Source organism: Pinus tabuliformis, chromosome 3_1 (genome assembly GCF_031772625.1).
Source record: "Pinus tabuliformis cultivar Carrire ecotype Pingquan chromosome 3_1, CPIR1, whole genome shotgun sequence".
NCBI lineage: Eukaryota > Viridiplantae > Streptophyta > Pinopsida > Pinales > Pinaceae > Pinus > Pinus tabuliformis.
Window position 1 is genome coordinate 443,595,187 of NC_142301.1, and position 14,821 is coordinate 443,610,007.

At 40.4% G+C, this 14,821-nt stretch overlaps 1 protein-coding gene across 2 annotated transcripts in view; it reads left to right on the forward strand.

The window, feature by feature from the left end:
• Positions 1-14,329, forward strand: part of LOC149187654 (purple acid phosphatase 2-like) — a 154,570-nt gene extending 140,241 nt beyond the window's left edge. Inside the window, exons 6-8 of one of the 2 annotated variants that reach the window (XM_089411425.1) lie at positions 12,634-12,854; positions 13,610-13,746; positions 13,878-14,329. In XM_089411425.1, the coding sequence (XP_089267551.1) occupies positions 12,634-12,854; positions 13,610-13,746; positions 13,878-14,118 (599 nt within the window). In that variant the 3' untranslated portion in view covers positions 14,119-14,329. The remainder of the gene's footprint in view (positions 1-12,633; positions 12,855-13,609; positions 13,747-13,877) is intronic. The other variant, XM_089411426.1, reaches the window with a different exon arrangement.
• The last annotated feature ends 492 nt before the right edge of the window (positions 14,330-14,821 follow it).

Sequence of the window (14,821 nt, forward strand, 5' to 3'; positions counted from 1 at the left end):
GGTTGTAGTCCCCAGTAACCGCCTGGCTCAGTCTCGACAGTTTATGAAAGATCATGTGATAATCTACAAATTTATGGGTATTTGGCCCAAGGAGGCAGATATACTCAGAGGGATCCAACTAAAATTGCAATCAAAGGCCTTGATCAAGCTTTGTTTAAGAGCGGAAGTTTTTTTCACAATGATTTTTGAGGATTTGGAGGATAGGATAAGAGCCATGGATTGGACCTTACTTTCTGAATATTGCATGACTATTCATGAGGCAAGGGGAACCCTGCTATAATCTGGAGAAGGAGCAGTTTCTGGCAGCATCCATATGGGTCAGATTGTTCCTTACCAGAACACTTCTGGGAAGCAGACAACTTGGAATTGATCAGAAACTCCATTGGAAACTTTGTGCAAATTTATGAAATCATCAGGTGATAAAATATTTGCATCTTATGCACGAATCTGTGTATGTATGAATATTTCCCAACCACTACCGAAATCAGTGGAAATTGAATACTGGGATGAAGTTTGGTTTCAACCTTTGGACTATGAATATGTTCCTTTCAAATGTCGCATTTGCCATGAGTATGGACACCTCTTCTGGGACTATCCACAGAGGCCTAAGGAGAATCCTCCTCCCCCAGTGAATGCTAAGCCGGACGGATTTCAGGAAGTCTCAGGATGACGCTCGTCAAACAATAGTAGTCCTCCCAATTGCCCGCCCCTGCCCCCACTTGCGCCTGCCTAGAATAGGCAATATGAAAATCGCTTCGCTGTGCTAGAAGAGCCCGCGGAAAGAGAAGATCCAAACGGACTAGCACTAGAGACCTGTCCATTGCAGACGATGGAAATTGAAGCAACCCCTAAAAACCGTAAGAAAACATAAGCAAGTAAGAGGAAATCCCTAGAGGCACAATCAAATGGTAAGGATATCCAAAGGTTTCTAGCTCAAGTCTAGCAAGCATTAGAGACTGATGTAGGAATGGATCAATTTAATTATGAAGAACAAATTATGGTGGCCTTCCTGAGGAATTGGGCCAAGGATGGCTTAGTAGATATACGTAAAGAGAAATTGGATCAATTTTATCAGATCTACAAAGAATGGGAAAAGCGTCAAGCTCCTCTAGAACCCTCCCCATATTTAGCCCTAGTAATCCGGGAGGAGGAAAATCGTCTCGGCACGTAGAGTCCAGTCTGAGTATAAAAAAAAGGAAAGGTAGAAAACCCACAAGAGAGGTAATCAAGGAAGCCAAAGTTATTTTTGTTAACTCAGGACAGGATAATGTCTTCACAGAGTACTACCAAAGGTCTCTTCCCCCCGTCTTTTTTTTTTTATCGGTAAAGACTAAATCTATTAAGTAAAATATAGTACAGTCAGGAATAGTAAAAAACCGGCAGACCGGAAATGATGGATTCATCAACCTCGGTTCCGGATGAAAGATACAATCTCAGAGCTACAGGAAAAGCAAAAAACCGACAGACCGGAAATGATGAATTCATCAATCTCGGCCTCGGAGGAAAGATACAATCTAGAGCTACATCAGAAGATTCGAGAGCAGAGACTAGCTATTGTGCTATTACCCCAGCGAGACAGTAACTACACCACAATGTTTTTTCCCTTTCTTTTTGTTGACTTTTGTCCAGCCATCATGGTGCGAGTGGGCTAGAACTACTTGAATATTGGAGTTCTCTATCTTCGGGGACTCCTTCTCTGATTCAGAGGATGAAGTCTCATGGGGACGTTTCTGGGAGCTTGTTGAGACATGGGTGTGCTCCATATTTTCCGAGGGCGGGTCCATCGGCTGAGGCGTCTGATCTGGTTCTGACTCGCTTTCCTCCTTTTCCATACTTGGGGAACTTGAGCTACCAGCTGGCGGCGGTGGACAGGGAGCCCAACGCTTGGGCTTGGAATGTGCGAAGAAGCTCTTTTTCGTGCTTGCTGTCAGCGATGGGCAGGAGCTATGCAGGTGCCCTGTTAGGTGACAATGGCGGCATCGGAAGGCAGTGTTTTCGTACTCTAGAAACTGGGTCCAGACAGAGTCCTTGATCTTGAGATTGATGTACTCCGGCAGTCCCTTGCTTAAATCAAGCTCCACACAAACTCTGGCGTATGTATAGAGACCCTGCCGCTCTCTCTTGTAATCTCCTATTAAAAAGCAACCCAAGGCATTGCCTATTTCCCTGTATACTTCTGTGCGCCACAGGTGAACTGGGAGATTTGGAAGTCTGATCCATACAGGGGCTTTAGTGATGACTGCTGAAGCTGGGTCAAAGTCTGGAAACCATGGAGTTAGGAAGAGGCCAGCTGAACCCATGAACCAAGGGCCTTCGTCAAGGGCATTGTAGCAGTGCTCGAGGTCATCGAACAGTACTATGAAGTATCCCTTTGCACAGAAGTAAACCTTGCAGCGGTCAGTCCAGTTGTCCTTGATCCAGTCATACAGATCCTTTGAGCGCGGCCAGAGCCCATTGAATCTGCAGATGATGGCCCTTTCAGCAAATTTTTGGGTGTCGTCTTCAAGATCAGGGTAAGAGATCTCAACAGAGGGAACTTCCTCCAATTTGTCAACCATAAAAGGCTTGGGTTTGGGAGGTTCCGGGGTTGCGGGCTTCTCAGGGCGAACTGCAGCTTTGTAGGAGTTTGGAGGAGCAGAAGAGGATTGCCCTGCTGCTCCTCCTCTCAAACGAAAGGAAAACACTAGAGAGCTATTGCTCTTTATACTGTAAGAAGAGAGAGGAAGAGGATCTTCGAGCTGTTTACCTTGGAAGATAAGTCTTTGAAGGGCTGAGGGGATCCCAAGCCTGTGCTCCAGGTTTGCTTTGAGATTTTGAACCAGATCTGTAGGGTTTACCCATTGCATGACGGTTTTGCCAGAGATCTGTGTTATTTGAATCTGAAAGGGGGCAGAGGAATCTTCAGAAGATTTCTGGAGCAGCTTGGGGCCTGAGTCTTTTGAGTCTTCCGCCTCTTGACACAGGGGGGGCTGCAGGAGAGCAGAAGTCTTCTGCCTGAAATATTTTTTACCCCAACTCGGATCTGCCGTAAAGGGATCTGTGGATCCTCTGTAAAAGCGCTGCGTCAGGGTGAAAGAAGACCAGATCTGCGCAGCCGAGAGCAGAGAAATCCTTGAACATCGCGGATCCAGGTCCATATTCCCTCCACAAACTTGATCTTCGACCCTGTCATTTGAAATCAACCCTGGCTCATGAGATCGGATCCTTTCCTTGCTAAAATGGGGCATGGCCACCATGCGTCTCTGTTTTCCATAGATGCAGACGGATCTGCCAGGCTTGTGCAATGCGTTCGCAGAGGGGAGCGCATCAAGACAGGTTTGGGTGAGGATCGGTTGTTTTATATTGAGAACCTCTGGATTAAAGGCTGGTGCCGCCTTGAGGGATTCGATCTGCGCCCAGAAGAAAGGGTAGCACGGCGAGCTCTTCTTGCTGTATCTTGAAACGTTTGAATCCTTTCCCTTAGCGAATCCGTCCCAAGGCGAGAGGGAAGATTCAAGCATAGAGTGGCCAGCGTTCAGGCTTCTGGCCGTTCGTGAGCAGGGCAGACCTTCAAGAGCTGCGGCGGCGCTGACTGTCGAAACCCTAATGCCGTGAGACGCATCCATCGCTCGACTCAGGACATATGTTCGTCTTTTGCCAAACTATCTCTTCCCCCCGTCTTAATGAAAGTGATTTCGTGGAATATAAGGGGCCTCAACTCAAAAGGTAAGTTGTGTGGGGACCAACCCTATATTTATTTATTTATTTTTGGAATACTAAAAATAAAACCATAAGAAAATAGAATTGGGAACTCAAAAATTATTAAGCATCATATAAAACTTTCCTTAATTTCATTTCATTGAACATTTCATCTAATTTACATGTTATTAACTAAACCATAATGAAGTCATACAAAAGGATATTATAACAACATAGGTACTGTTCACCAAGAGATGAGATTCAAACTTGACTTGCCGCTAATTTCCCTCCTTTGTTGTCAGTCGCCTCAAAGTGTGAATGTCGACGTGCTTAATCCGAATTCAATGACCCACCAGTTGACCTCCCAGCTTACTCCTTGGGTACTCTCCTTCCCCGCGGACCCCCGAGTTACAATGGGGTTGTACAATGGAGGAAATTATTAGCTGGTAGAGGAGAGCACTCTTTGGCTCAAGATTCCCTTCTCTAAAGTTCTCTACCTCACTAAACTCTCTATAGCTCATAGTCACTTCTCCGGCATAGTCTCATCCATCTCACAATAGGGTTAAGAAATGTCCCCTCTCCCATGGCATGTCCCTTCTTTTATAGGATTCCTCGTAGGTGACACTTGGCAGTGCATGCATAATTAATTATTTTGGATAGTTCAATAGTTTGATTATCCACCCACCCATGTGTCACTCTCTCATCAAGGGTCTCCAAAATTATGTACTTAAATTTTAATTTAAAACTTAGATTTTTCCCCACCTCAACAAAATTCCTATTTCTCCTCCTAGTTGTCTCCTGATCCCCCTTTTTACTCCTTAATTTGTGTTTATTACTAAAGTCAATTGATAAGTCAAGATTTGATCCCCTATATACTCCCTAATTTAACTCAAGTTATCTATACCCATGTGTTACTCTCTCATCAAGGGTCTCCAAAATTATTTACTTAAATTTTAATTTAAAACTAATATTTTTCCTCACCTCAACAAGATTCCTATTTCTTTTCTTAGTTTTCTCTTGATTCCTCTTTTTACTCCTTAATTTGTGTTCATTACTAAATTCAATTGATAAGTCAATATTTGATCCCCTATCTACTCCCTAATTTAACTCAAGCTATCTCTTGGATGGATATTCTTATGTTGGTTGTTGCCACATGGAGGTTCTCTAAATTTCTCTAAAATTTAATTAATTTATTTTATTTTAATTCACCATCATCTTCTCTTAATTAGGTTTAACTATTTTATGATTAATATATATCCTTACATTTATGTCTCTCTTTCCCCTTTTACCTAATTAAACTACATTATCTACCTAATATTTTCCAACATGGGAAAGGTAGAGTTTTTAAGGTAAAATATTTTATTTCTTCCTATGATCCTCTTAACTCAAGTTTTGTTCTTGATTTAATTACCTTGGTTTCTAACGTCATTTTCCCTTGATGCAAATTTACTTAGTTTTCATATCTTGATTATATTTATTAATTTATTTATTTTTAATGATTCCAAGGGTGCCAAGTTTAGTCGTGTCTTTCAAGAACTTCCCTTGAATTTCCAAGGTTGTCATGCCTAACAGTTTATTTGTAATGCCAAGGGTGCCAAGTTGGTCGTTCCCTTCAAGAAATTTCCTTGAAGTTCCAAGGGTGCCATGCCACTTGCCCTTCAAGCATTCAGTGGCTACAAGGGGAAAGTATATGTGCAACGACAGAGACCACTAGCATCTCTTATGTTGCATGCTATAGTGAGACTAATGGTGTCGGGGATCAGGAATCCGCCTTGATGCGCGCCCCCAGTAAAATCCTCATGAGCGACCCAACTTTAGGACCTGCCCTCATGACATTGTGATCTTCAAGGCGAATGTGTTTCAACCTTTCTAGCCCAAGTCACGACGGGAGTGCTAGTGGGTGAGATTAGGGACAATGTCCCACCCCTCCCATACAGTTCCATTTAATTGTACAACCCCATCACCCATATGTGATTCATTCGGCCAAGAAACTAATCTGTGCCTGCAACCACTAACATATCATCAGAATATGGATAAACGTATATAGCAAGTTTCAAAATTGACTTAGAATTTCAAGACAAAATATAAATTTTCATCAAACCAGGTGTCATCAACTTGTCATATGTGAGTGTCTCTGGTGGTTTCCTACCATACTCAATAATCATCAGTAACAAGGTTTTTCGTTGTTAATCATTGTCATAATAACATCATCAACATCACCTATTCATTCACGTCATTGTTCATTATGAACCAGAACTAATGTAAATAGGTAACATAGGGGACACATCCATCATGGCTATCATCATCATAACATCAATGGAAACATACATATCCATCAAAGCTATCAACATCGTAACATCAATAGAAAACATACCTATCCATCAAAGCTATCATCATCATGATATCAATAGAGAGCATACATATCCTTTACTGCCATCATCATCATAAATTCAATAGAGACCGAACATAACCATTTACGCTACAATCATCATAATATCAATAGAGAACATGCATAACCATTAATGCTACAATCATCATAATATCAATGGAGAACATACATAAACATCACAACCACTAATATCACAACCACTAATAATAGAGTCATGTGTCCGGATCCTCAACCTGAGGTCCTCAAAGAATAAAGTGTGGGCCTTAGGGCTAAATAAATGTTAATGTCATATCCTTGTCAGTTGACCAGAGCGGGGCACTACAAGTTGAGGTACCTCAGAGAACGGATTCATCAAGAAAAGTTGGATATCATAGTCTTTCAGGAAACTAAAGTACCATACGAGCAGTTAAGTGAAATTGTGCGCCATTGTTGGCCAGTGGCGAAAATCATAGTGCTATATGCTAAGGGCACAACTAGCGGGCTAGGGTTTATCTTGGATAAACAATGTATCTCTTTTAAATCTTGTATAACCTTTTCCAATAGTCTTTTTGGACAGTTTAAATGCATAGGTTCCTCAACAAATTTTTGGCTCACAGGGGTCTACAGGCGAGCGATCCCCAGAGAGAAGGCTGGTTTTTTGCTTAGTCTCCAAAAGTTGTAAAAATTTCTCGCTAATGCAAATTGGATCCTAGCTCTGGATTTCAATATGATCAAGGATCTGGGTGAAAAGAAGGGTGGCGTACGTATACTAGATCCTATTTCTCTAGATTTTCAGGAAACTATTCAAGAAATCAATATAGAGGATATTGAGTTCAGCATTGGTATTTTCACATGGAACAGTAAGAGAGGATGTAAACATCAAATCACCTCGAGGTTAGACCGATTCCTAATCTCTGATAATATTCTTCAATAGGATTTATATTTTCAAGCTGTTATTCCTCCTTGTCTAGGATTTGATTATTGACCCATTTGGCTAGAGATCGACCTATGAATGCCCCCAAGAAATAGACCTTTCTGTTTTGAGGAATTCTGATTAGAGCGCCCAGAGTTTATCTGGAAGTTGGATTGATAATGGAAGGAGATCATGATAACTAGGTGTAATCTCATGGAAAATTTCTAGCTTAAGCTGAAGGAGCTTAAAAAACATATCAAATAATGGAACGTCTCTGATTTTGGAAATATTTATAAGGGAAAAGAAGCCCTTGAGGAAAAAATGAAATTAATTCAACAAAAGATCATTCTCGAGGGAAGGACGAAGGAATTAGAGATTCAGGTGGGACGGGTCCTAGTCGCCCTAGAGCAAAGAAGGAAGGAAGAGGATAATTTATGGAAGCAGAAGTCAAGAGTTCAATGGCTCAAAGAAGGGGAGCGCAACACCAAGTAAGTTCTTCCATTGGGCAATGATAAAACATAGGCAAGTGAATAAAATCTTCTCTCTCAATGGGAAGGATGGTCAGAGCCTTGTACAACATGAGGAAATCACAGATGTGTTGATTACCCACTGCCAAACCTTTCTCACAAAACCTCAGGTTGATACGAAGGAAGCGATTCATAGAATCAGACAATGTGTCCCTCAGTTGGTCTCGAAAGAGAAAAATGAGGCACTAATGTTGAAGATATGTTATGAGGAAGTAGAAGAAGTGGTTCACGATCTTCCCTCCAAGTCCCTGGGGCCAGATGGTTTTACCTCAGATTTCTTCAAATCCTGCTGGCCCTTTATGAGTTATGAAATACGTGAAATGGTGGAAGAAGCCCATCGTTCTCAGAGGATCTAGTCAGGTATAAATGCCACCTTCTTAACTCATATTCCAAAGAAAGGCGTGACAGTGGACCTGAATGGTTTTAGACCTGTAGCCTTATGCAATGTCATTTACAAGATAATTTCAAGCATCATGGTTTGTCGACTCAAACCCTTAATGAAGTACGTCATCAACCCTGAGCATACTGGTTTTGTTGAAGGCAGGCATATCATGGATGGTATCATTATGGCTTAGGAAGTGGTGCACTCTCTGCACTCCTCCAAATCCCTAGGTATGCTCATCAAACTAGATATGTCTAAAGCATATGATCATGTGAGATGGAATTATCTTCTTTTAGTGCTTGAAGCTTTTGGCTTTTCTCTTTCTTGAATTTCTTGGGTAAAATATATGATAGAAACCCCCTTCTACTCTATTATTGTCAATGGCTCTCCCTCTCGTCTTTTCAGGGGGATGAGGCAAGGGGATCCCTTGTCTCCTTTCCTATATATCATTGCAGCAGAAGGTTTGGGGAAATTAATCAATTCGAATTATGAGTTTGGTCTCATTCAAGGTTTGAGAATTACCCCAGAGACCCCTCATGTATCACACCAACAATTTGTTGATGAAAATATGATTTTCGGTAAGCCTACACTCTAAGAAGTCTGACAAATAAGATCCATCCTGGAAGTTTTCCAGCAAACTTCAAGAATAGTAGTAAATGGGGAAAAATATGATATTTTCTTTTTCAATACCTACCCTAGCGTGCAAAAACATCTGGCAAGGTCTCTTGGTTTCCAGATTGGCTCATTTACTAGTACTTATTTGGGTATCGCCTTGGTCCCAAAATCATTAAGGTCTTCTTCTTGGAGAGATCTTTTGGATTGCATAGACAGTAAACTCTCAAGCTGGACTTTCAAAATTCTAAACTCTGTTGGTAGACTTACTCTCCTAAAGTCGGTTTTGCAAGCTCTTCTGGTTTACCGACTCTCGACACTCCCCACCCCTAAGAGTGTCTACAAAGACTTGGTTGCTTAGTTATGCAAATTTCTCTGGTCAGGTATTCAGATTGGTAGAAAATGGTCCCTGGTTACCTGGGATAAGCTCTGCAAGCCTAAAAATCACGGGGGTCTTGGGTTGAAAGACTCAGAGACCTTATTCAGGGCCCTAGCTGTCAAAATTTGGTGGAGATGCCTTCAAGGAGGACAAGAAATGTGGAAAATGATATGGTATCACAAATATGGTCAGAACTTCACCCAAGATCCGTTGTCGAACCCTTAGACTCTTCTTGTTGGTTCTTTCCTTTGGACTTTGGTTAAAGAAAATAGACACTTAATTCAGAAACATGGATTCTGGGAGATTCAAAATGGTCACAAGGCCAATTTTTGGGAGGAAGCATGGATGCAATATCCTAAGTTATTCCAACAAGAAAATCTTAGGGACATAAAGAACTTCACCTCTCAAGTTGGGTCGATGCATGTAAAAGACTTATGGGTAGCTTCCAATCCACCCTCTAAATGGAGAGAATGGAAGACGAAAGATCATTGGCCGGATTGTGACCCGTCCTTTCCTTGGGATGATCTATCTACTATTCTTCAACAATGCCACATATTGTCTAGTGATGTTCCGGACAAGCTTCGATGGGGGCATCATTCCAACGGGGTGTTTTTGGTAATGGAAGCCTATGCCATTTTTTCAACCACAGATGATCCAGAGCAAGACCGTCTCTGACATCGAGTTTGGTACTTAGGTTTATGGCCAAAAGTAGCTTTCTTCCTCTGGCTAATTGGTCAAGGCAACTCCTTACTTGGGACATGATTAGACGAAAAGGTTTTGAAGGCCCATCATGGTGTCCTCTTTGTTTAAAGGAGGAAGACACAATGAACCATCTACTAAACTTTTGCCCCGTAGTGGAAGAGCTTTAGACTCACTTAGAAAATCGTTTTGGAGCTCAACAGTGATTGATGAATAGACTGAAAGAAACGATGGATCTATGGCGTTGGAACCTCTTTAAGAATCCAATTGTCAACATAGCCTGACGCCTTTCTCTTGGTTTTACTCTGTGGAATCTCTGGAAAGAAAGGAATAAGGCAGTCTTCCACTAAGAGCCTATAAGGAACAGGTAGGTTTGGGAAACGATTAAACAAAATATCAAAGAATCTATCTTGATTAAAATATGGGAGGACGAAGATTGGAAATCTATCGGTAGGGAGTCAATTCTTCAGGCCCTGGAGCTTGTCCAATTGTCTATTCTTCAGATCCCCCTAGGGCGTGATTGATGAGAATATCATCGGTAAACAAGTTTCTTCAGCCCCCTACAGGATTTTTCAAGCTGAACTTTGATTGCGCCTCAAAGGGCAACCCTATGGAGATTGGTCTAACCAATCTCCAAGTCTCAGGGCACTCCCAACTGGTAATTTCTATCCTTCAAAAGTTAATAAATGGAGATCCTTTGGAAAAAGTGGTTAAGAGTTGGAGACTGGAATTCATTCGTGAAAGAATCCAAGCTCGCTTACCCTTCTTGGAGTATGTAATTTTTGAACATGTCCAAAGACAAGGGAATTAAGCATCAGACAGGCTAGCTAACTGGGGGAGCGATCATAACAACTAGGAGCTTCTCCTCGACTAGTCGTTCCCCTCCAATTCCCCCCTTTTGGATGATCTATGCCAAATTGTCACCAGAGAGGTGGATTCCTCGATGGGGGTGGTGAACAAATGTCACTCACTGGTGATCGACATATGAATCTTGGCATAAGGAAATGGTGTTGGAGGGTAGGCATACTTCCTTCCCATAACACAATGGTTAATGCTTCTGCTTTTGCTCATGTGAACTTTCATTCCTCTCCTGCGCGAGAAGGATTACAGGGATCCATGGCGCCTGTATTCAGGGGGTTATTTAATGTGGGTTATGCAACATTAATATTGTTGTTCGACTTTCAGCAGGTTTGAAATTGGTCTGTGGCTTTGATTTTTTGGGTTGTGCGGGTATGGTGGTCTGCCTCCATTCAATGCTCCTCCTTCTACGGGTCCTATAAGGTAACAATCACAACCTTACCGCTTTGGGTGTTTTTTCCCTTTTCACGGTTTGCTCAGCTGGTTGGTTGGGTGGAGAATTGGTTGGTTTTTGGATTTTATGTTTTGGGCCTGGGTAGTTCTCTATATCGGCATTCCAGGTGGTGTTGTGGAAACCCTTTGTGTGTTGTGGATGGCACCATGGCCAACGGTACTTGGTGTCTTGTAGGTGGTAAATGCACTGGGCCTGGGTATTTGGAGTTAGCCATAATTGAGTTCTCTGGCATTGGCTTTGCCTGGTTCTCCTCTTTGGGTGCTATTGGTCGCAAAATTATCATTGAGGTAGTCTGGTGGCTCTGGTGCCACTTGGGCTTCTAGGTGTTGCAGTGTGGTGTTTTCCTGTGGGTAGTTGTTTGGTTCTCCATTGGGTCCTCATGGTGAGAGGTTTCCGGGCAGTTTTAGCTAAGATATGTAGCCATTTCGAGGTGAATTGGGGTGGAGGAGACTGGAGCGGTGGCATAATTCCGTTTCTCCTAGAAAGAGCTTGGAGTGTTGGGCTTGCGGTGGTGGTCGACTGGTTGATAGTGTATCTTACTGTAGGGGGCATGGTGCTGGGGTTGCCTAGGCAATTGTGGAAGATGGTCGGGGCTCAGTGTAGGTCTCTGGTTCTAATCGAGGCTCCTAGGATTAGGCCTCTCCCCTGCTCCTCACGTGCTCTTGTGGGGTTGAAGCGAGATTTGGCTCGCCTGACTGAGGGTTTACCTGCGTTGGCTGATGCCAGGGGTGGCAGAGCAAGAGTTGTTGATGTTTGCAGGAGACGTCCTGTAGCACAATATAACTAGTGGGGTCAGTGAAGTTGGTGGTAGGAAAAGACAGTTAGCTGGTCTTGCGGGTGGCAGAGGTTGCAGGGCCTTGTCTAAGGGTGGTCGTGGGGGTGGAAGTAGGGGTGGAAGATCAGGCCGTGGATGAGGCTCGATTGCTCGAGGGTAGGTTGGTAGGTCATGACGCGAGGTCTCTTAGGGGCGTGCAGCTGTTGGTTGAAACAAGAGATCTTCGGTGCAGCTGGAGATGCTTCAGTCCATCTTGGACACTTTGGAATCTCATGAGAAGGTCTGGAGAGAAGAACATGAGGCAGTTATGGCCAAGCTGGAGCAACTCCAGTACTTTCAGTGCCACGTTCGTGAACGAATTGTGGTTGTCTAGCGTGGTCAAAATATTATGACAGAGAAAATCGAGAAGTTGGAATCCTAGCTTGCTCACTTTGAACAACATGTCCACTCTCTCTACCTCCCACCTCCTCTTCCAGGGACGAGGTCAGATAATCTTACCTCTATCACTTTGATGACTAATTATGGTAATTGGTTCCTTGTTAGTTCTTTTTGTTTTTTGGCATGTAAGGTCTGTAAGGTTGTGAGTCTCCTAGTTAAGTATTTTGCTTTTTATCTATAGCATAGTAATAACATTAGTCAACAAACCTGGTCAAAGTGAAATCACATGCATTTTAACATCCTTATACATACTTTTTTATTAATAAAAACACTTTAACTTAAAAAATTCCATATTTATAAAATGACATAACTAAATCTAAATGTAATATTTGATAATCAACATTTATTGTAAAAGCATGTGTGTAATATTTGACGAACAACCTTTATTATAAAGTAAATACATGTGTCTCTTCACACATTTCTACCATTAGTTATATATCAAAAACACAAATTTAATTACAATATTTGATGAAACAACCTTTCTTGTAAACCGGATGCATGCATCTCTTTATTGGACACTCAGATTTTTATGATGCTATTTGATATGCAGGAGTTTACACTCCTCAATATATGTGGCTTAACTCAGAATTCACAAAGGTCAATAGAACAGAAACGCCATGGTTGATTGTTCTCATGCATGCGCCATTATACAATAGCTACTACAACGGCTACATGGAAGGAGAGGCTATGCGAGTCCAATTTGAATCATGGTTTGTGAAGTACAAGGTTGATATTGTTTTTGCAGGTCATGTTCATGCCTATGAGAGATCTGTAAGTCTCTATCGTTCTACATTTTCTAAATAAAATTTTACTTTCTGCTTATATCATTCGGATTTTGGTAAAAATCATGTCATATTATTATTTATTTTCATTGTTTTAAAATTTATAACTGAAGTCAACTGTTTGATTTGGCATGTTTCCAAAATATTGTGCATTTTGCAATAACTTAAAGTATAATAATCTAAGTATATATATTCAAAGCTTTCTTTACCTAAGTGGTAGGGGTATTTTTTAGTTGGAAATTAATGATAATTTAGTTGTTAAATTAATAAGATATTTGGAAGAGTAGTGGAAAAACTTAATCATAATTCAATTGTCAAATTAGTAGTGGGACAGTTATTATTGACTGTCATCAGCGAATTCACGTTGACTTATCATTAATAAGATATTTGGGAAGAGTAGTGGGAAAACTTATCATAATTCAATTGTCAAATTAGTAGTGGGGACAGTTATTATTGGCTGTCATCAGCGAATTCACGTTGACTTATCATTGTTATCTAGAGAAAACCACACCACCTAAAATTATGGGCTGGAGGTCCATAAGACACAGTATTTCACTCTTGCTAAATGTCTCTAAATTTTAAGTGGTTAACCTATTTCCTTACATCTCAGAAAAAAAACTCTTAACCAAACCAAAACAATTTTAAAACGTACTCTAAACCTACCTGAGAAAATACTTTTCAAACCAGATTTAGATTTAATAATGTATTATCTTTCATTTTGAAGAATTTTAATTATGTTTTTAGTGTTCACTTCTGCAGTATCGTTATTCAAATGTGGCTTACCATATAAATAATGGGAAGTGTACACCTATATTTAATCCTGCTGCACCTGTGTATCTTACTGTTGGCGACGGGGGAAATATTGAAGGACTTTCATCAAAGTAAGTTGAATGAGAGGTTAATTCTATTGTCGACAAAATTTGTTCTTTCGCTACAATATTCTGTTGAAAAATATGTTTCAATGCAAACTTTTAATTACAATCACAAGCATTTGCATTGGAATTGTTTGCAGCTTTACAGAGCCACAACCCAGTTATTCAGCGTTTCGGGAAGCAAGCTTTGGCCATGGAATTCTTGAAATAAAAAACAGAACACATGCATGCTTCTGCTGGCATCGTAATGAAGATTCATACGCTGTAGTGGCCGACTCCAAGTGGTTATATAACAGGTATTGGTATCACCAGAAAAAATCTAAGTTAACACTCTCAAAAAAAAGGGATGGATTCCTTTATGGAATGCCTGCAAAATCTTAAAAAATTAAATGTTATAGCAGATACTGTAAACATTGAGTGGTGCCCGTCATCTTTCAGTAAACTCAGACACTTAAAAACAATTCTATCAATTGAAATTGATATTTAGACGGATAATTTTATGAATAAATACCATGATAATCGATTGAAGTTTTGAAATTTTTTAAAATTGTAACATATCACTAAACTAAGAATTACTTATCAAATTTATATACTTTCATGTAATGTTTTTAAATGTAGAATCATTCCGATAAGAGCAATACGCAAATATATGCATATAATAATATTTGTGTTTTTTTAATATTTATTTGATGTGTTATGTTATTTAATATAAGTAAATAAATAAAGGATAACAAACTTCAAAATATGAAATGTTATAAATTTGTAAATTAGATGTGTTTTTTAACGCTAATAATAAAATGTAAATATTAAATAAATAAAAGATAATAACTTTTCAAATCACATGTATCTTTGATGTCAAATTAAACAAGTGGAATAATTGTTATGTAGCATAATCTTGCTTTTATCACTAATTAATTAATTGATCAAGGGAATTAATTAATGAAGGGAGTGTTTCTTGTGTATTTAATCGTTAATGTAAGTTGACATTTCATTTTGTATTTGCAATATGTTGTTATAAAGACACTTTTACACATGCACTTTTGCATTTGCATTTTCTTCTTATTACTCTCTGATACAACTTTTT